Here is a 22,253-nt window from a genome sequence, read left to right on the forward strand (position 1 = left end):
TTGATCCTTGGACCCTGTAGATCTGGATGCATGGGACAGCTTGGAACTGCCTTGACCTATCGAGTCTCTCAGATGTCTGAGGAACACGGTTCTGTACTCGGCTGTAAGGTAATATTAGTCACAGTTCCAGGCTTCAAGCTGAATCCCTTTGTCCCTCCAGCTTTCTGGGTGTCTTTGTTCACCGTTTCTTCTATGGCTTAGTCAACAGGGATTCGGGCAAAGGGATTGGTGGAGCCTATTTGAACTGAGAAACCCCCTTCCGTGAATTAACAGGTGAAACTAACTAACCCATGCCTAAAAGTTATTTAATCATATTTACTCTATTGCCCCTTTTAGAATGTTTGTGACAGGACTTTAACACTTTAATTTCACAAAATGGTTTGCTGTTCTGTTTTCATGGGACTTAGTTAATTGTCATTTATGAATTACAATAGTTATACCTGGATGAGTTAGAAATAAATGAATTTATATTATAAATTATATAAATAAATTCAATCAAATTAAATGATATCACTGTGTCACACATTCATGTGTCAAAATGAAATGTGACCTTTTGTCTGTTTAGCTTTGTTCGTGTAATATAAGGCTGAAAATCACTCCCGCAGAATGACATATTATAGGCAAATTATACATTTCCTTAATCCTTAGGGTCATGTCAGTATTCCAGGTTTTGTGTTTTGTGCCACTGATGTTTCTTGATGGCACAGGACTAAAAGAAAAGATATGATTTAGGCAGATAGTGTAAAAAATGTTGTATTCGAAGTTTGAAGAGCTCCAGTAACCACTGTACTTGTCCTACATATACACAAAAGGGCTTGAATGAAAGCTTAAAGTGTCCCCTTAAAAATGATACCAAACACTATAGTGAAAAATATTTAAATATGTACTCAACAGGAGCCAATGCCAAGATATGCACCTGCATCTAAAATGGCTTTTTTCAATGGGGGAGGGTAACTGCAGCAGCTGATAACACCAATTTAGCTGTGACTCAGGAAGGGTTATCATACCAAAATGTTATCTACAGACATAGAGCTTCTCAAAAATGATAAGTAACCTTTGCCACCTTTCGGGTACCGACATCTCGTCTGGCCCATGGACTATTTATGGAGTTCCGGGTTGACCATTATGTCTTATGGCGTGCATGAAGTCGCTCAATCTAACCTCTTGAGTAACCATGGCGATCTAATATGGTCATCCGTAGATGACGTGAAATCCCAACGTCAAACGTCATACAAACTCTATTCCCCCCGCAGCTTCCTTGCGTATACTGACGGCTGCACCCCTCGACAGACACAGCCCTGGGTAGGCAACCAGGCCTGGCAGTGATCTGCACTCAGAGGGGAGCACTTTTCTAGTTAGAATCTATACTAGGCGTATATGTGTTGATAAAGTGTTTTTTGTGGTAATACTGGAATGTAAATCTGACATCCTGGAATGGCTGGGATAGCAGCATTGTTTGGGTAACAGAGCACAAAGAAGGCCTTTGTCTTTTAAACTCTATATATATTTCTGTCATGAGTCTCATATATTTTATACTTTACATAAAGAGTCCTCCCTGTACTTTAAACATGACATTCATTCAACAGCAGGATTTGTAAACAGATTAAATAAGACTTTATTGTCCCAGAGGGATGTTGTTTTCAACAGGAATATCCTCCATGTTGTAATGTCATAGCTGACACCCATGACCTTTAAATACTGTAAATACAGTATGACTCTACCACACACACACACACACAGAGAGAGAGAGAGAGAGAGAGAGAGAGAGAGAGAGAGAGAGAGAGAGAGAGAGAGAGAGAGAGAGAGATTGGTTACTGCAATTTGCGGTCTATACTGCACACCAGGGCCGAGAATGGTGGAGGGTTTGAATATCCCAACTGCTCACCATCTCCTGCACTTTCTGATCCGTTGCTGTTGGCAATTGAAATCTGCATGAGAGAAGATGGAGGGGGTGAGCATCTCTGGTGTCGACCTCATGTTGGACCATGTAATTACAGTCCATCCTCATCACTGGCAGCAAAGTGTTGGAGGACTGTTCCAGAAGGTAAGAGGTAAAAGGGGAGGTAAATTCCCATCGAAAGGAGTTGTCATTCACTGCCACCGTTTTTCCTTTTTCTCCTGTTCATATAGTGTTTGTATTTGTTGAAGCATTATTTGTGTACATTTGTTATGCTATTAGATGAACTGAATATAGATCCACAATGGAAAGTCCCCAGGACTTGTTTGTGTTATCCTTTTAGCCTTAATGTCTTACTGTACCACGTGCTGTTTACATTTCTGACTAATAGTAGTATTCAAAGTATTCAATCAATCTGGTTGCCCTGTGTGGAAGAGAGGCCTCCGTTAATACACCCTATGGCTTTGTGTGTCTCCTCCATTGGACTTGGTACTGTCAGTGTCGGCACCAGAGGCTGGGCGATCGGTTGTGCAATCAAACCCAGATATATGGATTTTGGCAGTGCTGGTTGAGTTGAAATTCTCAGTTAGCATTGGCCTACACAAGGTCTACGTATATTTCAGGACCAGATGGTTGAAATGAAAATGAGAACTTAAAAAATCAAGCTTACTTCAAGGTTTCTGGTTCAAAACCCTTGCATTATGCGGAAAACAATTAAGTAAAGCGTTCCCTTTCCTAGCTGTTGAAGTGCTCTAGAAGTCCTGACCTCAAGCACAGTAAAATAATCTGTTAATTTAATTCTGATTGTAAAAACTGACAAATGGACCCTGAGTGTATGCCATCAAGGAGGGCACTGTTGGAAGTGTGCTGAGCCAACTCTACTTAGCTCAAAAACAAGATGCCAATAGCTTAAACAAGTGGGCAATAAAAATCATATTACTGAGCTTACAACATGCTGCTACCGGCACCTGTTGATGAATGGAATATGTGCATGGAAAATGATAATCTGCAAAAACAAAACCTTCCCAATGACTTGTCACAGCTGATAATCAAAAACGTATTATGGACATAATGTTTGACACTGTGCCATGGCAAATAGTGTGTGTGTGTGTGTGTGTGTGTGTGTGTGTGTTTGTGTGTGCGTGTGAGAGAGAGAAAGAAAGAGAGAGAGAGAGCATGCGTGCGTGCGTGCGTGCGTGCGTACGTACGTGCGTGCGTATGTGAGTGCGTATGTGAGTGCATGTGTGTTACTGTAGGTGGATGGCTTAAGCTCTGGGGTAATTAAAATGATGGTGATTTCCTATTGACAGCAATGATCCTCACCTCACATGTGCTTTATATTCTACACAGGAATAAGAGCTTAATAATACAGAAGGCTAATTTATTAGAATTTCCGAGCACCCATGGTTGAACAGTTGGACTCAGTTTGGGATTTACAGAAGACAGAAGAGACCTGTTTAATCTTTAATTTCAAATTTTTAGAATAGCAATAATATGGGTGAGTCAGAGAGCAATCACGTGGTAATACTTACAATTAAAGGCCAAATAGCAAGAGGGATCTGTAAGCGGAGGGATATGTTTCACTGCCATGTCTCACGCAGCTTTGAATAATGTTTTTTCTTTTTTTCACATAAAGCCTTCCACCCACTGCCAATACACCCACACAAGAAAATCTAAAGCCCCTTGTGAAATTAAAAACGATGGTTCACTTATGTAAGCAGCTAATAACACTGAATGATATTAAAATACTCCCATTATTACCAGTACACTAGGAGGTTAGATGAGATGGGATAACAGTCTAAATGCATTAAATCACATGCCTGGACTACAGAAAACAGTCAATATATTAAGAAAATATATGTAAATATTTGAACTTACACATCAATGACTCTGAAATGTCCAAAAATGTTTCAAAACACTGAAATCGAAACATCCAAAACACAATAATATTGGATTTAAGACATTATCTATAAGTTCATCATCTGTATTATGGAAGATTAAATTGTAGAATTGTTTTGTCAACCAGGGCTAACAAATTATCTTAATGTAATAAAAGGCATCACTTATTTCACATTTTGGAGTGTATAACTATAATGATCAAAATCTGTTAAAATAACATGATTCAAGATCCGGATTTTGGTGTTCAAAATTATTGAGGTCATGTGTGGATAGGAAGTAAGACAAAATAGCTTTGAATACAACTGTTAAAATTGTATTCATTTCCGTTGAGCGTCAAAGTATAACTGAGGCTTTGCCCATGAACCGTGTGATTCATGTCTGTAATGCTGACCACTTATGGATAGAGGGTGGGTGCTGGCCACCAGGCTGAAGTTTTAAAGACCCGCGGGTAGCAGAGAATAGGTGTGGACTGGAGTAGTGGTAGTGCTGAGCAAGAGGTCTCAAAGGGAGGGGAGAGGTGAATAGAACTTTGTAGATAGTGTTAAGCTGGCAGCCATGGCTGAGTGGCAGCCAGTGGAGGAATTTGACATCTAGGCACAGGGCAGGATGGTCAACACTGGAGGTGGGAAGACACAAGAGTGGTGGTGAGTGCCACGGGGCTGAGGCTACCAGCCTAGAGGCTGGGATAACTGAAGACTGACTGGGGAGAAAGATTCTTCATTATGAAGACATTTATAACGCATTAAAGACATCTATCTGATCTGTGTTGGTGATCTAGGAATATAAGCTTGCTACCCTGCTCACTGCAATGTGTGGCAGTGTATTGTAATCTCCCTGAAAGTACAGTAACTGTAAGTCTATTATAAAATCTCATCCTCATCCACATTTCTATCATATAGTATCAAAACGTTTTGTGGACTCCAGGGATGCAGTTGTTACTGGTGCTGTAAGAGATATATTTTGGTAAAACAAAATGTTTATTGTTAAAAGGTTAAAGCTCTGTTTTCTAACATTGCTATACAGTGTTTGGTCAGTAACAGCCTCAGGGGTTTCCCCATCTCTCCAGATCTTTAATACAAATGAAATAAATGTTCAGGTGGGTTACAAAATTAATCCAATCAGGAGAAAAAAAACCACAAAGCCTCAATTTTGTCTGCTCATTTATTTGTTTAATCACTCCCAATTTCCCTTGTTCATCATGCATCCTGAATGAGGTCTCTCTCATGATGGGAGGAAATGTGTAACCTGACCTGAAAAGGTTTTTTATCTGTTTACTAAAGAGATGGATAGACGGGATGATCCCTTTTATTGAACAAACACACCATAGCAATAATTGCCATGGGAATATAGGGCTATTTAACACTTATTTTAACAAAATAATATCACTTACAGCACCTTTTAAGTGTATAGTTCAATGAGAAAGAGGTCTTGTTAACAACTCAGTCAGTGGTTGAAGCAAAATATTTTAACTGGTCCAGTAACTTGCAAAAACTTTCCCTTAGGTCACTAAGAAAAAAGGCTCAGATATGTCTCTCAGCCACTCATTGTACTAAAGTCACAAGTCTGGCTCTATGATACAAGGTCTCCTTTGAGGTAAACAAACACATATTCATTTGAATGAGTCAGCTATGATGTCATTTTTAGGAAGTAACACATTTGATGCTGCAGCTCAGGTGTGAGGACCAAGAGCTGTACGTCACTAGGAATGGAGGAAGGTGTTTTTTTCATTAGAATGTTATGTCCAGAATAAAATAAAAAAATATATACTCAGAATCATGATCACTGACATAAGAAAATGATTCACCATGATTTAGCCACTGAGCTGTTCCCAAAATGTTAAAGGGGGAGTGATTTTCTTTTAAGTAAGTGTTAAATTGCTCTATTTTCTGATAGTAATCATTGCTATAGAGTAGAGTGTTTGTTTAGGGGTCTCTGCATCTCTCCAGCTAAACAGAAAATGTTTTTTTTTAGGTTGGGATACCAATGTCATACAGTCAGGAGAGAGAACCCATACAGGAGAAATAAGTGAAACTGTAAGTGATGAACAGAGAAAGGGAAAGAAAAGAAAAAAAGAGCAGGACATTTTGGAATTGTAACACTATAGAGCGTCGCAGTTCCCGCCCACTTCCTGTTTTTTTTGGTGCCGGAAGAAAAAACTCAATGCATTTTTCCATTGACATTTCCAAAAATATTTATATCTATTAATTTAAGCCTCGAATCAAGCCATCATGACATGACATGAATCATGACCATAAACGTTTGATTCTGTGATTTATTTTTTTGTTGAAAACGGCAAAACAAAGGGTATTTATTAAATATAGTATATCATATAATTAAATATAAAAAAAAAAAATCACAGAAAAAAACGTTTTATGGTCATGATTCATGTCATCTCGTGATGGCTTGATTCGAGGCTTAAATTAATAGATATAAATATTTTTGGAAATGTCAATGGAAAAATGCATTGAGTTTTTTCTTCCGGCACCAAAAAAAACAGGAAGTGGGCGGGAACTGCGACGCTCTATAGCATTGAAGATGATAAATAGGTTCTCTCTCCTGATTGGATAAAACTGCTGACCCACCTGAACATGTATTTTCTGTTTATTAAAGAGCTGGGGAAATGGGGAGACCCCTGATTACTATCAGAATATAGAGCTTTATCCCTTTTAACAAAAAAAAAAACCTTTTGTTTTAGCCAAACAGTGTTCAAACAGTTTTGCCATGACACTGTTCTCAGTCACTGATCATCACTGGCGGGAGGGTAAAGTTCTGTATTTAGCAATCAGGTGCTTTAGTATCATCAGTAGTAAGGCTGTGGTTTTCAGCTGTCTGCTTGGTCAAATACTGACAGGTAGGCTATTACTGCCACTGGTAGAACAGAGAGGAGCTCTGTGAAGAAGACCATGCTGCGTCAAACTGCTATTTGAGCACTTAAAAGTGGGCAACATCAAGTGTTTCCATTTATTATGGGGTTTAAGTTGTTACAACAGAATCTGTATCTGTATGTAAGCAAATACATTTCCTTGAGAGGTTCATCCCGATTGATTGCCACCCCAATATTGTATGATAATTAAGACTGACAAAAAAAGTTGCCACAAGGAGCAGCATTTCCCGCTGGACCTCTCCAGGCAAGCAGACAAGGTTGTTGCCATTATTGAGGCACAGCCCCAAAGACATCTAATTTGCATGTACACTGCTACTTCTGCATCTCACACATGGTATCATCTATATTTTGCCCTAAATCATGTTATACAGGTATAAATGCAATAGTGATATGCCCATTAAGATGAGACTATAGCTTTTATAGAACTTGCTATATTAGGAAATCAGCCAGAGCTATGAAGATAGTGCTTTATGTTTCATGTGCTGCATGGAGGGATTTCCCTTCTTTATTGGGTTGTGCTGCACTGGGATCTATCTGGTGTGTTGACTCTGTCTATTCCAGCTGCATAATTAATGTGCTAGTGTTGAATTCACAGCAGGGAAATACTGCTGATTCACTCACCTTGAAGGCTAGACACTGCCAGTGACTACAGTAGGAGGAACGGTGTTAAATGATGAGTCTACACAGTCTTGCAAGACATCTTTGGCCACCGGTGCCCATTCTGAGGAGTCCACACAGACTGATACTGTACAAGCTGGGTGGAGTGGCATGGGAAATTACCTCAATCTTTACTCAACCTGCCACTTCGGAAGGTGACTGCAGTATGAAGGGAAAGCTCCACAGGCTGGCTTACAGACCTGTCCATTAAGAGCACACACTTATTAATAAGAGTAAAGGGTGACAATGTGGAATACCTTTAATTTAACGTTAGTGATCATTTCATGTTCAATTAATTTGCATGCTTTATACTGTTCAAAAATGTATTCATCAAATCATTCTGATCAGCTATGTTAGAGTTGCATTATTGCATTTTGAGTTTGTAGTTGTGTTGAAAGGGATGTTCTGGTAGAATAGTCTAATGACTAATGGTAATAGTCTAATGCTTTTAAGTGCGATATATATCCTGCAATGGAAGAAGCAATGCTCCTTTCTGGTTCTTTAGACTAGAGAGGGGAAACCAGAGACGGTCTTAATAAGGAGCTGTAAGTGTTTGCATTACTACGTCGTAGTCCAGATCATCACATCACATTGTAAAATGTGACAAGCCAAATATGACAACCAACAATAATTTGGAGGTCTTAGAATATTCAAGAGACACATTTGTTTAATAAATTGAAGTGGAGGCTTAGGATATTCGTTTCTGAGAATTGCTGGCAAAAAAAGACATCAACAACAATGTAAATGTTTTATTGAGATTGCATAGACACTGGCAATAATTAGGCGGCATCTCCTAAAGATAGTCTGAATCAATGTGATAGCTACGTGTCCAGCACCTGTAAAGTAGGGGCTTACTTTCGTGTTCGCCATTTTGTTGATGACAGTGTCACACTTGCATTGGTCCACACATCCACAGTCCATATACTGTAGGTGCAAATACATTAAAGGAAAACTTAGATTTTCAACCTAAATCCCATTGTTCTGATGTGAGATGAATAATATAGGTTAATATAGTTTGGCAAAAAAGACCCTATATATTCTTTGTATTTGTCCGCGAAACGACGTCAAACGTGTCGTTTCACATCATATGTATGGAATGTACAATGGGATTTAGGGTGAAAATCAGCAAGGTTTTCCTTTAACATAATGCTAGAAAGGAAGGTGTTGTGTAATATTGTGTTCAAATGATATCAGCCATCATATGATCGTATCACAAGAACTTAAAGTAATCATAAAAATATAATAAAATAAAAATCATAAAATTGTTTAAATGTCGAATTTCCGGTAAAATTAGGTTTTTGAATTTTGAAATCATGATTATTTGTGAAATTAAGTAGGCTACTTATATATTGTATAAAACTACTTTCCTTCATATAATGGTTGATGTCATTTTTAGAACTTATCAAGTTTCTTTTTACATTGTTAAAAATTAAACATGCAAATCAATGAACGATGCTTAAAAAACTATTTTCTTTGAAAAAAAAACTGTCACACAAGCTGTCTGTCCAAACAATGACTGAACAACAAACTATAGACAAGACCTAGGCTGTGTTACAAATCGTTCCCAACAAAGTGAGCAGTTAGCCATGAACCTCATCTTCAGTAATGAAAAGTAACACTATAAGAAATATCAACTGAAACATAACATGTAACGAGGAAGGTGCTTGTATTGGTTTTCCTCACTGCTGTCATGTTTGTTTGTTGTGCCTCCTTAATTTTTTTCCCCTTCCAACAACTTCACTTTGCATTATGGGGCATTTGGCCTTATGTAGTGTACATCATTTGTTCACTACATTTCGATGAGCATCGGAGGAATTTGTAGCGTAGATTACACAGTTAATAAATGTTTTGATTGCGGTTTGGAACACCCTAAAAAAGGCACCCCAAGTAGTCCACTAGAGTGAATGAGCGTACTGGATCACAGTAATTATTTGTTCCAAGTCCAATGAACTGTTTACATCTTGACAGAAAATATTAAGACTGCCCCCTAGTGGCAAGAGCACCACAGAAATGCAATGCAAACCCTGAGATAGAAGAAAACTGTAAAAACTGAAGGCAGGGGTTGACACTAACACCTGCCCGCCTGCCCGGGGCAGGTAAATAAAATGGTAGGGCAGGTGAAGTTTGCTATCTGGTTGCCCCACGGGCAGGTGCACATTTTGTCTCTCCAGCTCTTTATTAAACAGAAAATGCCTTTTCGGTCAGGATACCAATTTTATCGAATCAGACAGGATACAGATTAAACAAGTGAAATTGGAAGTGATGACACAAAGAAATGAGCATGTAAAATTGGAACTGGAACATTATAAAAATGAAGCTGATAAATGGGTACTCTCTCCTGATTGGCTGAAATGGTGTCACCTAACTGGAAATTTATTTTCTGTCTATCAAAGAGCTGGTGAGACAGAGAGACCCCTGTTACTGAACAAACACTCTATAGCAATGAGTACTATCAGAATATAGTGCTTTAACCCATAACAAAACCCTTTTTGTTTTAACCAAAAAATATCACTTACCCAACCTTCAACCCATAGTTGATTAGCTATTCATAGTTATTTAGATATTTGGCATACATATTGAGGTATGACATTTTTTATCGTGCAGCCCCATAATTCGCAAGTAGAAAGTAAAAAATAAGTGTTTAATTGAACGGTAATTCAGATTTAACCTATAATTTTATAAAGGACTATTTACTTTCGGGCAAGTGGGCAAGACCTGTGGGCAAGTAGAAAATGACCTGTACTTGCCCGACGGGCAAGTGCCTCTGAGACCTTAGTGTCAACCCCTGCTGAAGGTCACAAAGGTATATCAGCCAGGAAATGGAAGACTCGATGGCTGTGTTCTACCCATTCCTGCCCCATCGTTAACTTTAATGATTAAGAAGTAGAACCCCTCAAAATGACAAGATGCATACAATGGTTCTTTCAGGAATCAAAGCTTTGACCTGGATTGCAGAATAATCTCTTTTACCACCAGAACACCCTGACCCCTTCACTGTATCACCTGCCTCAGTAAAGCCTAAAGGCGGTTACACACCGGCGAATATGCGAATATACGCAAAATTCGGACTCGTTCCGAATAATTAAAAGACGCTTTTTTCGCTCCGCGAAACTGATGTGGAAGCTTGCATTGACTTTATAAGCTTTAAAAAAAAACGTATTATTCGCATGAAAAAAAATCGCCCCGGTGTGTAAGGACCTTCAGTCATGCTTTGTCACATAACAGTGTTGCTCTTCGAAAATAACCAACATAAACATCTACTGTTGTGTGACAAAGCATGAATTAGGCTTATATTTCCACATCATCTTGAAGCGTAATTACCATTTCACTTCAAGTACTGGTACTAACTGACCTATGATGCGGAGACTAATTTCCTTTCCCACTCCACCTCCACCACTTTGTAGAGCTCCATGGTGGCTTTGGCATCCTCCACAGAAGAATGGCCCATCTTCCCCACCTGAGGAAAAAAGAATCCTCATCAAAATAGAGTAAACACTTCAAAATCATGAGGTAGACATCGTAACACAGGTGTGCTACACCTTTGCTTTCTCATTACCTCTTTATCCATCCATTTATTTATAATACTGTTAAATGTTTTACATAATATCAAATAATTCTGACCAGCTAAGTTGAAATAAATGTAATTAGTTATATAAGTGAATGTATTTTGAGTTGGTATAGTTGTGATCAATGGGATGTTGCGGTAGATTTGTATATTTTAGGTAATGAGACGCACCTGTTATGAACTTTTAAGTGTAGGGGTAGATCCGAATAGTAAAAAATATACTGCCCATTTCCTTTCCTAACCATTTTTCTTTAACCTCTGGAAATTCATGCGGTCAAGACAGGTGTGACGGAGAGCTCAAAGGAGAGTAGTGCACAGACCTCACATCACATTTTACTTTAACAGAATTCAATTGACAGAATAGAATCTTAATATATTTTAAGCATTGAGGTACAGTCATGGTTTCTCCTACCTGGATGTCACGGTTGAATATAGCCTTAGTAAGTCTCTTAAGTGAGGCAACCTCTTTGTCAGCAAAGCCAGCCTTCTGGTTGAGCAGAGGGATACGGGAGGTGTCTCTGGTAAGAGCAGTGGGGTGGAAGTAGCCCAGGGCCTTGAAGTCATTGTGGATGGCATGGCCAATCACCACCTTCCCTGTGATGAGCCTCAGTATCTACACAGACATACATGTAATCATTCATTAAACTGATTAGTGTACTGTAGCTGTCATTTGAGATTAACGTAAATGACATGGCAGTAAGATGAAACCATTTTGAATGATCTAAGGGGTTCAATACAAACACTTGACATGCTTTTTCTTACCTCCTTTCTAGCATCTGGGTATGGAGTAGCTTTAGCCAGGTCACGATATCGGATGCCACTCCAGCGGGTGCGGTAGTCAGTAACAGGCACAGGCGGTTTGATGAACTTGTCATACACCACATCTCCTTCATAGGACACTAAGCTGCAGCGGGCCAGCTGACCGACACGACCTTTTGGGCCAGTGCCCACCATCTCACAGTCTATAGCAAGATATTTAGCTGGGTTTCCAATTGGTCCTCCTGACCCTCTGGCGAAAGAGGCTGTTGTTTTCGTTGAGTTGAACTTCATGGTTTTCTGTGATTGCTCAGGGTTGCCAGTGTTCATTACAGAGACAGTTAAGGATGCAGGGCTGTTGGTGGAAGCAGACGCCTGAGAGTCAGAACTTGTAGCGCTGCCTAATCTGTGTGTGTGAAATGGGTTTGGTTTTTTTGTGGCACTAGGAGGTGGAGGTGGAGGACGCAGCGCCCCATTTTGCCATGGTGGTTGGCCCTGATGGCTGTGCCCTTCCTTGCTGTGGCCAGGCAAGGGCCTTCCCTTTTTGTGTTTGAATTTGTTCTGCTTGTCTTTAAGGAGGCCCCTTCGTTCCAAGAATTGCCTCTTTTGAAGAAACTTCTTATGTTTATCATTTCCTAATGACCTGTGTGGTATACTTTTATCAGAATCTGAGGAACATAAGTTGATCACGCGGGTGGATTTGACACCGTCATCCTCAGATGACACCAGATTGATCACTAGGTCAGACATGATGAATGCTTCGGGATGAGGTCAGATACTAGGAGAAAACTGTTCACTCCAACACACTTCCCAATAAAACGTCCACGTGGATCTAGTTACATATTATAAGTCCTCTATGATAAAAACAAAAAACAAAAAAAAATCCTAATCCGCGGATTTGTGGAGCGGTCTTTCACCAACTGCAAGGAAACAAAAAAGAAGGCATGATGAACAGGTTAATAAATGGGTGGCCGTAAGTTAGTGGGTAGAGAGTGGTGGTAATCAGAAAGTCACCGGGGTCCACCTCCCAACCCCATGTGTCAAAAGTGTCCCTGAGCAAGAAACTCAACTTACCCCCTAAAACTGCTTGAGTGAGTGCTCATCATAAACAATCTGAACATCCATCAGCCTGGTGAAGCTGAAACTAAATTTCCCCTGGCTGCGGGACTAAGGTCATCAAATCAAATCTGGTTTAGAATCAATACAATGAAAATGTCAACTATACAGCAAAATGTTGTGTGTATCCATTTAGTTACTCAGTGTAAAAATGGACACAAATGGTTTCATTTTTGTAGCAAATTGTCACATTTGTACACTGCGAGTTGAATTAGCTGTGAGATACATTTAAACTGAGGATTTTACCGTCTACCTTTACATTTGAATCCATAGCACTTACCCACGTTAACTGGGCTAACACGCTATAGCTGCCTAACTGGCTAAAAAAAACAGCCAGTATTCTTAGTAAGCCAGTTATTAAATCAAACTAAGTATACATTTAAATAGCCGTTTATAAATGTGATGTCAATGTCCTTCACTCATTTTAACATTGATTAATAGCTCGCTAAGGTTACAAGCAGTGTGCTAAAGCTAGTGTGTTATTGCCTTGATTAATATTTAACTTCAAACATGTTTTGCTTCAGGATTGTTTGTGATAACGAAGTCAGGAAGGCCGTTATAAAGCATTCACGGTGAAAAGTGTCGTGTAATAATGTGATTAAAATGAAATACAAAGCAACAGTCAGACCTGTAAACAACACCATGCGTTTTCCCTTGATCATTACACTTCTGCTTCCGGGTCAAAGGGCTCGGCAAAGATCCAAGGATTGGTCAGTGATGTAATAAATAAGCGCGAGGTATCCAGAAAACTTCCACAGAGCACACGCTGGATCGTTTGTGTGACGTCGGTGACTTATCCCTGCCATATTTCTTGCAGTGTTGCCAGCTCGGCTTATTATAAGCGATGTTGGGCTTGTTTTTCTGTAAAGTTACTTGCTTACTATTATAGTTGCGGGTTGCGGTTGTGTGGTCTTGTTTCTAAAGTGCAGTTGCTTATTTGGGCTTGTTTCCTAAATGCTGTTTAAACCAGTGGTTCTCAAACATTTTCATGACCCCCAAATATTGACCACAGACCCCCCCCCCCCCCGCCCCCGCCCCCGCCCCCCATCTGAAAACATTTTGTGCCAACAGACTCCCCCGAACAAGATTTGTGTTGTTAAAATGTCTTAAATATATATATCAAAAATAGCAGATCTCCAAGCTCACAACGCGTTGCATCGCGATTCGTTGTGAGCTTGTAGATCGGCTATTTTCAAATAGCCGTAGGCCGTAGCCTATAGTCGCTTCTTTTAGGCTTGCTTTCATAGGCCGCTTATTTCTCTCGCAAAATCTGGCAACACTGGGCACTAGTGGTGATTCGCTAATCACTACTATCGCGAGCGCATATGTTGCTAGCTGCTAAAAACATAAACAAATCTACAAATAGTAAATAAACGCACATTTTCACATGCATAACTGTGGTTGTACAGGAGCAGAACTATGCGGGTTATGTTCAGGTAATCTGTCACAGCACTGACTGAAGATATTACGAACCAGCTGACGACGGAATGTCTTCATTGGAGGAACAGAAGGAGTGGACAGCAAACATCACCACGTTTCTGACCAAATACAACCACATCTGTGACTCCTACATTATTGTACGTTACCGACAATCAGTGGTGGAAAGTAACTAAGTACATTTACTTAAGTACAATTTTGAGGTATTTGTACTTTACTTGAGTACTTCCAATTTCCAATATTTTTACTTCTACTCCACTACATCTCAGAGGCAAATACTGTACTTTTACTCCACTACAATTACTTGAAAACTTTAGTTACTAGTTACTTTTCAGATATAAATTATGATATTACGAAACATTAACATAAACATTAACCACTTTAGCCCTATTTTATACATAGGCTATTTGAAAATAGCAGATCTACAAGCTCACGCGTTGTGAGCTTGTAGATCTGCTATTTTCAAATATTTTTGTACTTTTACTTTGGTACTTTAAGTACATTTTGATGCCAATACTTCTGTACTTTTACTCAAGTAAATTTAGAATTCCGGACTTTTACTTGTAGCAGAGTACTTCTACAGTGCAGTATTGATACTTTTACTTAAGTAAAACATTTGAGTACTTTTTCCACCACTGCCGACAATCCTTAGTTTTTTATTGGGTCCAGCCTTCGACTTTGCAGTATGTGGACCTCCTGAAGCCATTGTCAAATAACAGTGGTGGAAAAAGTACTCACATAAAAGTATCAATACTGCAATGTAAAAAATACTCTGTTACAAGTAAAAGTCCGGAATAGAAGTAAAAGTACTTAACATTTGAAGTACTCCAGTAAAGTAAAAAATACCTAAAAATTGTGCTTAAGTAAGGTACTTGAGTAAATGTACTTAGTTACTTTCCACCACTGCATACGACGAAGTATAAAATGGGTTGATGTAGGTCATTCATTCTACAGTAGCAATAGAGAAAGTTTATTTCTGTACCTTTTTACAGGAGTTCTTCAGTGAAGAGCTTTGGGAGACATTGCCTAGCAGATGGCAGCAGGTGTTGGGTGACTTGTCTCCACAACAGATAGCGGACCTCTTACTGGACAGAACATATGGGGACAGAAGGTATTATTACATGGTATTACATGGCTCCACCCCCTGAATCGTTTGATTTCGTTTGGAGTGAAACGAAATGAAAATTCAGTGTGTCATGCTAACTTGACCTAGTGTAGTTGGTGGTCTTCAAATTATGATGTTAGTCAGTTTAGCTATGTTAGTTGAAGCAGTTTGCTTATATTCTTACTTTCTTAGTGATGTGCACTTTTAGAATTAGTTTTAATTTGTCCTCTAACATAACACTTAATTATTTCACTGACATTCCAAAAACACAAAAGCAACGAGCGTAAATGCTTAATTTATACCCTGTAGTATCGCAACACATATATTGTGTAACACGTATAAAGTATAAATTAGGCTTTCAGTAGATGATGATGATCTTTCAAATATGTCCCTTGATTGATCACATGATAAAATCTTGAAATGAAAATCCTGTCATTACAGATACCCATCAGTATGGCCACTTTCGCTCTTAGCTTTCCGTGCTACAGCACATGCCCTGGCGTTTCCCAGAGTGGTCAGGCAGGAGCAGAGCAGACAAGTGGGCATTCCTGAGGAGTTCCTGGAAAACCAGTGTCAAAGCTCATTGCTTGGGCATATATTCAGGAAGCACGTCAAACCTAAGAAACAGCATGAGATTCAAAAGCTGGGCACAGTAAGAATTGTTTATTTGTTACAGTCACTGCTTTAAAGTACCGTTCACACTGAGCACTATAACTATAACGATGACTATAACTATAACGTTCAACATTGTTTTGTTTTTTTTAAGTTGGTGCGAACTCTGCCATCCACTTGGAGAACGATTTTTAAAACTATATATTTATAGTTATAGTTATAATGCTCAGTGTGAACAGCCCACAAGGACACTTTTAGAAGCTGATTGACTGTGGTGTCTCAGGCTGTTAAAAAATAATAATAATGCTGATCTGTCATTTTTCTTCCTAGCGGGTAAAACAGCTCTGTGATCAGACTGAGTGCAAAAGTGTGGTGGATGTAGGATCTGGACAGGTATTGTTGTTAGACTAGTTTGTGAAATGATACTGTGGTTTATATGCATGCATCCTTATAGCAGAATGATTTAACACTCTGCAAGACATCTACAGTACGTCATACAGTCTCCATCCTTCTGCTTATAGGGCCATCTGACTCGTTTCCTTTCTTTTGGGCTTGGACTATCTGTAACTGCAATTGAAGCTGATCATAAGCTGGTTGATATGGCATCCAAGTTTGATGGACAGTTGCTGTCGGTCTTGGAGAAGGAAAAGCAGAAAAAGGTTGGTAGCTTTGATTAGATTAGATTTTGGTAAAAGAAATACAAGTAAACACAATATCACTTAAACCCAGGAGTTACACATAAAAACGTAATAAAACACTTGTTTCCAATGTGGTCCTGCAAAATCGCATATAAGGAAATATGGTAGTGTTTGTGCACTAACGGGTTATGCAAAGGCTAATATAGTTACATCTGTCTACCCACATCTACGTTGCCTGACTCTGCAGCAAGTGATTTTCTTTTGTTAAAATACGGGTTAAATAGCTCTATAGTCTGATTGCAGTCATTGCTATAGAAACAGAAAATGCATTTTCAGGTCAGGAAGTTTTCTGCAATCAGGAGCAAGAACTCATACAGGATAAACAAACCCACCTGAAAATGTATTTTCTGTTTATTAACTCATTCACTGCCAGAACTTTTTTTTTTTGCGTTTGCCCACTGCCAGAGATCTTTAATTAAAAAAAAAAAGTACTCAGGAGCCGAGATACAAAATGTTTAAGTTTTAAGTTAACAAGGAAGTGGATGGGAGTCTAGATCTTCAACAAATCATATCTCCTTGGTCTTTGGGTTAAAAAACAAATAAATAAATAAGAAAAAATTAAAAGTCGTTTTAGTCGTTCTTGGCAGAGGGGGCTTAAAGGACAGAAGTCGTTTTAGTCGTTCTAGGCAGGGAATGAGTTAAAGAGATGGCGAGACCCCTGTTATTGCAACACTCGCAATTATTGCGAGTGTTGCAATAACAGGGGTCTCTCGCAATATTGCGCTTTAACCTGTTCATAAAACACAAACAAACAAACAAACAAAAACCCCAAAATATCCTTTACACTGCCTTTAACATTAATTATTTTTTCTGTATTATTTAGAAAGGCTCTTCTCAGGTGTCAGTGCCTGGTCCCTGTCCACGCCATGTTGCTGGCTGGGTAAACCCCAAAGCATCATGGGAGATGTTCATCAAGCAGCTCAGTACCACTGAGTGTGTCAGCGGAGAACCAACTGAATGTGGATACAGTAAAAAGAGACTAAGAGACTCTGAGCAGCATGTGCACAAGCCTGGGCCTACTACAGAGTCAGAATCTCTTGATTGCATGGACACTCCTTACAATACAGTAAATCCCCCTTCAGACTCACATTTATCACCCAAACACCAGTCTAGCTTCCCTGCCTTACCAAAGCGCTTGTGCAAGGAGGAGGTTATAGGGGAGTCATCTCCAGGTAGCTACAGCCCATGTGCCCCTTCTGTACAACAATTAGGTGTCGGACCTGTAGAAGAGGCGCAAGGGAACACAGAATTTATCCTGACTGGTCTCCATGCCTGCGGGGACCTCAGTGCCACCCTCCTGCGCCATTTTGTCAACTGCCCATATGTGCGTGGCATCACGTCCGTGGCTTGTTGCTACATGAAAATCACCACTAAAGAACACCCCAGCCCACCAGGACTGGTAGCCCCTCCCCTTCGACCTGTCTTAACCAATGAGATGTCTCACTCAGAGTTTGGTTACCCCATGAGCTCCTGGGTACGGGGGTTGCAGGGGCATGAACTGTCCTACAAGGCACGAGAGGGAGCTTGTCACGCTATGGAGGACTACATACAGAGGTTGAGGGAGGAGAGTGCGTTGCTCAAGTCGCACTGTTACCGGGCAACACTGGAGACTATTATCAGAGGTGCCAGACCAGAACTCCGCAGGGCGGGAATTCAGACTGTAAAGAAATCCCACTTACTATCTTTTACAGAGTGAGTTACGGTCATACCTACACATACCTCATTATTTAGTGTGTAGTCTAGCTCTAGGGCCCTTGCACCCAATAATACAACATATTTTTGTTCTGTACTACTACTATTATTACCAACAATAGTTATAATAATTATTTAATATTGATCTTTGTCCAACAATGTTTACAGAGTTACAAAGTCCTTGAAAACATTATAGTTTAGGCTATTTTTTACTTTTAAGTTGTTTCATAGCTATAGTAAAAGCATAGAACAGGCCTAAAACATTTAATATTAAGCTTACCCATGTAGAGCTGCTCCCCCTCCATCCATGTGCACTCAGGTATGCCCGTCTGGGACTGCCCCGTGTGGGTCTGCCTGCTGAGATGAGCCTGGACCCTGACAGTGTGGAGAGCATGCTGAGTCAGCAGGGCAGGGTTGTGGTCTACTTTAGCCTGGCACTGTTGCTGGCACCGGTGGTGGAAACATTGGTACTGTTGGACAGGATGATCTACTTGCAGGAGAATGGTAAGTGTGTGGATGAGTGAGTGAGTGATATGTTACAATTACAATTGAGGTGTTAAGCAGATAGCCGTACAAAGGGTAACCGGAAGGCTCGCCCCAAAGCAAGCTCGCCCCCATTTATTCCCCGCGGACCGCACGCTCGCCCACAGCGGTTCTTGTATTTGTTTTACTATGGATAAGGTTAGACATAAGTTTAGGCATAGTTTTACTGAGGTTAAGATTAGGAATACGGTTAGGTTTTGGCACTGTTTTACTAAGGTTAGGCTTAGGAATAAGGTTATGTTTAGGCATAGTTTACTGAAGTTACGTAACGTTTAGGAATACCTGGCTTGATTTGCCCCGTGGCGAGTGTGTTTTGGGGCGAGCGTTCTGGTATTCTTACAAAGAGTTACAAAGTGTAAGATTGGGGTAAACAGCATGAACTCTTGTCAACCAACAGTAGTGTAAGCCCTATAGCAGATAGACATCTTTTAAATAACATACATACTTAGTATCTGTGTGGACAAGCAAACAGTATATACATTTATCTAAATTAGGGGTACATATAGCACGTGTGAGTAAGTAACCAACATACATTACAAACAGTAAATAAGGGGTACATTGCACGTATCAATAAGTAACCAATAAATCTGGATTATACAACTAACATCTAAATAGTAAGTACTATAATAAGTACTGATACAAAGGCATACAGAGTTCTAGAGGGTGAGGTGGAAAAGGTGAATTTTCAGACTGGCAGAAGATGGTCTGCAATCCTGACTGTGAATGAATCATGGCTCTTGATTTCTCAGAGAATAAACTGCATTTTTGGAATTTGCACTTCACCGCTGTTGAGAGAAAAACATCTTAGCTATTATCAGGATGTTTTTACCAAGTTGAACTAAAGGTGTATGTGATCTATTTTATTTTATTTTAGTTGGCACAGTATTCATACTCCTTTGGGACACGTAGACCAATCAGAATCTACATATGACATATGTTTCTAAATGTATGGAAAGTTTGACATTTTGATGATATATTGTTCTTCGGACAGTACAGTCTTTTTTCTTTAATTTCCTGTGAGACAACAAATACATACAGCCTTTGTAGAAGACATTTTATTTGCTTCTTACTGACTTACTCTCTCTCTTCATGATCAATGGCTGTTATGAAGAACTGTGGAACAAATAGGTTGTTGTTTTCAGCAGTTGCAAAGTACAAGGAATATTCTGCTGAGAAGTTATGTGACAGACACAAAATTCTTATGTTACATCATTCTACAAATTCACCCAAGACAAAGACTGCAGTACTGAGCAGGACACCGTGCATTAATGGGGCCTGTACAGAGTTTTGTTGCCTTCTTTTGATGTGAAATGAGTCCAGTCATTACTAGTGTCTCATTCTCTCTGTTGATCTAGGTATACAGAGTCATTTGGTACCTCTGTTTGACCCTGACTTCTCTCCTCGGAACCTTGTGCTTGTGGCAGTGAAGCCCAGTGTGGATGTGGGGAGGACATGTACCATCCCACCTTAACCAAGGATGCATTTGGTGGCTGCTTTTACCCCAAGTACCTTTCAATTCCCAAATGAAAATGTTGTATCAGTTATGTGAATGGGACCCTAAACCACTGCCGTCGTAGTACCATGCTCAACCTGTTCTGCTATACAAGCAGCAAAAGGGATGTTATGACCAACCCATGGAAGGGGTTTGGTTGATCGGATCTTCAATGCATTTACACCAGACTTCTGTGTGTTTCTATGATACCCAATAACAATCCGATAACGCAGGAGGACATAATACAGTATTACAAGCCTGGTGATAAGGGGAGCCATGATTCTGTGTGCAGATTGGTTTTGCTGACACCAGGTGGCACTGTTTGATTATGCCCCACTGCACTGCATTATCAAACATTTTTCTCCATAAAGAATGGATTTTATATCCTGCTTTGGATTGTATTTTTTTAATACATGTTTTTTTTTTTACATTAAATTTCTACCTTATACAGAGATTTGTGAAAAGCATCGTTTGTAGAAAGTGCACAGATACATTTGATTTGTCCTGATCAGGCCTTACAATTTTGAAACGTGCCGTTTCTCATTGTAATGAACTATAGCAATGTACGAATTATATCATCTCAACCCTGGTTTATACTGGTTGGTTTTATAGGTAGCCAAACATCTAAGTTGTTTTAGTTCTTTCATTTCACCGGATTCTAATGAATACAGAATCGAGCCAGTTTCTGACAACCTGTATAACCTGCTGTTTATAATATGCTATTCATGTAATCATGAATATGTAATTCAAAGGCTTTTATATACACAGGACACTCACAACCACAAAGTTTTACCTTGTAAGGAATACCTTAATGTAGTTTCAGCTCTCCTTGACTTGTAGCAGTGGGTTTTTCAGCTGCACTCTTTGGAAGATTAGTAGCAGAATACCTCAATCCAAGGTGTCCATGGTGCTCTACACTTTATGGTGTTGTGAGTGACGCATGCATAATTATACTGAAGTAAGTATTACAAGAATTCACTATTGATTACGTAGAATCGGTTTAAATCACAAAACACTTTATTATTCAGTACAGGAAGTATACAAGTAACAATAGTAGAGTAATAGTATACATTTGTTTATACTGTTGGTCATGTGGTAAGCATCGTCAGTTGATAAGAGGAACACATTTCTTCACAGATGTCTCAATGGGATGGGTACTACTTTGAAGAATACGCTTATTTCAACCCCCTCAACAATGCTGATGAATGCGAGAAGTGAATTTCTCCTTCACCTCATTAAAATTTATAGCACGGATCGAAACCAAGCCCTTCCCTCTTATTCGCCATTTAATAAAAAAACATTACATTTAAAAAGGACACAAAGCATTTGAGTGGACTGTTGAAGGTTTTGACATAGCACGTTCAATAAGGAAATGTCTTGTCTTGGTGGTCAGTTATTATTTTCATAACTATTGGGCAGATTGAGTCAATCACAAATGTCAGATTTGCTTACCTTGGAAAAATCCTCTATATTACCTCTATAGCTCCTCATCCCATTTGTTATCCATGCTCATCCTAGTGTCAGTGATATTTTATCAGTACCCATGCAATAGATACTCCAATAATGACTGATAATTCCACTCATTACTATCAGCTGCGTATATAGTGTCTTTGGTATTCCAAGATGAGTCAAAGGTTTGAGAGCATATAAAAAGCATAATGCCCCTTTACTGCATGTATTATTCCAGTATACTGACCAACTTGACATAAGGTGGGCCTTCAGTTACAAAAGGTTGAGAACCCTGGTCTAATGTATAGCCCAACTAGCCTGGTAAAATGTTCAACTAGCAAACACATAAAAATCTAATGGATGGATTGCCATGAAACTGCTGAGCAACCTTTACTCTAGCCAGCCTTTACACGAGTGCCATAGCCTGGTAAACCCTCCCTCCGGAAATCTC

General features: G+C 39.5%; 2 protein-coding genes across 3 annotated transcripts; one reads left to right on the forward strand and one right to left on the reverse strand.

Moving 5' to 3' along the window:
- Nucleotides 1-10,656: 10,656 nt before the first annotated feature.
- Nucleotides 10,657-13,451, reverse strand: isg20l2 (interferon stimulated exonuclease gene 20-like 2). Of its 2 annotated transcripts, XM_080425465.1 has the most exons (5): nt 13,403-13,418; nt 12,733-12,845; nt 11,665-12,578; nt 11,315-11,515; nt 10,657-10,794 (listed from the first exon to the last, which is right to left on the reverse strand). In XM_080425465.1, exons 3-5 carry the CDS (start codon nt 12,406-12,408, stop codon nt 10,690-10,692), a joined length of 1,050 nt encoding a protein of 349 aa, XP_080281591.1. In that variant the 5' UTR covers nt 12,409-12,578; nt 12,733-12,845; nt 13,403-13,418; the 3' UTR covers nt 10,657-10,689. The 2 variants fall into 2 exon arrangements, with proteins under 2 accessions (XP_080281591.1, XP_080281590.1); XM_080425464.1 differs by lacking the exon at nt 12,733-12,845 and having other exon boundaries at nt 13,403-13,451.
- A 636-nt stretch (nt 13,452-14,087) lies between these two features.
- On the forward strand, nt 14,088-20,807 carry mettl25b (methyltransferase like 25B). The gene is made up of 8 exons (XM_080425459.1): nt 14,088-14,351; nt 15,204-15,322; nt 15,758-15,968; nt 16,259-16,321; nt 16,450-16,587; nt 17,450-18,318; nt 18,638-18,822; nt 20,217-20,807. The coding sequence occupies exons 1-8, from the start codon at nt 14,262-14,264 to the stop codon at nt 20,330-20,332; spliced, it is 1,791 nt and encodes a 596-aa protein (XP_080281585.1). The 5' UTR covers nt 14,088-14,261; the 3' UTR covers nt 20,333-20,807.
- The last annotated feature ends 1,446 nt before the right edge of the window (nt 20,808-22,253 follow it).

This window comes from Gymnoscopelus braueri (assembly GCF_963280865.1).
Source record: "Gymnoscopelus braueri genome assembly, chromosome: 4".
Classification (NCBI taxonomy): domain Eukaryota; kingdom Metazoa; phylum Chordata; class Actinopteri; order Myctophiformes; family Myctophidae; genus Gymnoscopelus; species Gymnoscopelus braueri.

Bases quoted from the DNA above. Each gene is read 5' to 3' on its own strand.
- mettl25b (XM_080425459.1), top strand. From the start codon at position 14,262: ATGTCTTCATTGGAGGAACAGAAGGAGTGGACAGCAAACATCACCACG. The intron at 16,322-16,449 runs GTATTGTTGTTA...TTCTGCTTATAG, and splicing joins TGGATGTAGGATCTGGACAG to GGCCATCTGACTCGTTTCCT. The intron at 16,588-17,449 runs GTTGGTAGCTTT...TGTATTATTTAG, and splicing joins AGAAGGAAAAGCAGAAAAAG to AAAGGCTCTTCTCAGGTGTC.
- isg20l2 (XM_080425464.1), bottom strand. From the start codon at position 12,408: ATGTCTGACCTAGTGATCAATCTGGTGTCATCTGAGGATGACGGTGTC. The intron at 11,516-11,664 runs GTAAGAAAAAGC...ATGTCTGTGTAG, and splicing joins ACCCAGATGCTAGAAAGGAG to ATACTGAGGCTCATCACAGG. The intron at 10,795-11,314 runs GTAGGAGAAACC...TTTTTTCCTCAG, and splicing joins TATTCAACCGTGACATCCAG to GTGGGGAAGATGGGCCATTC.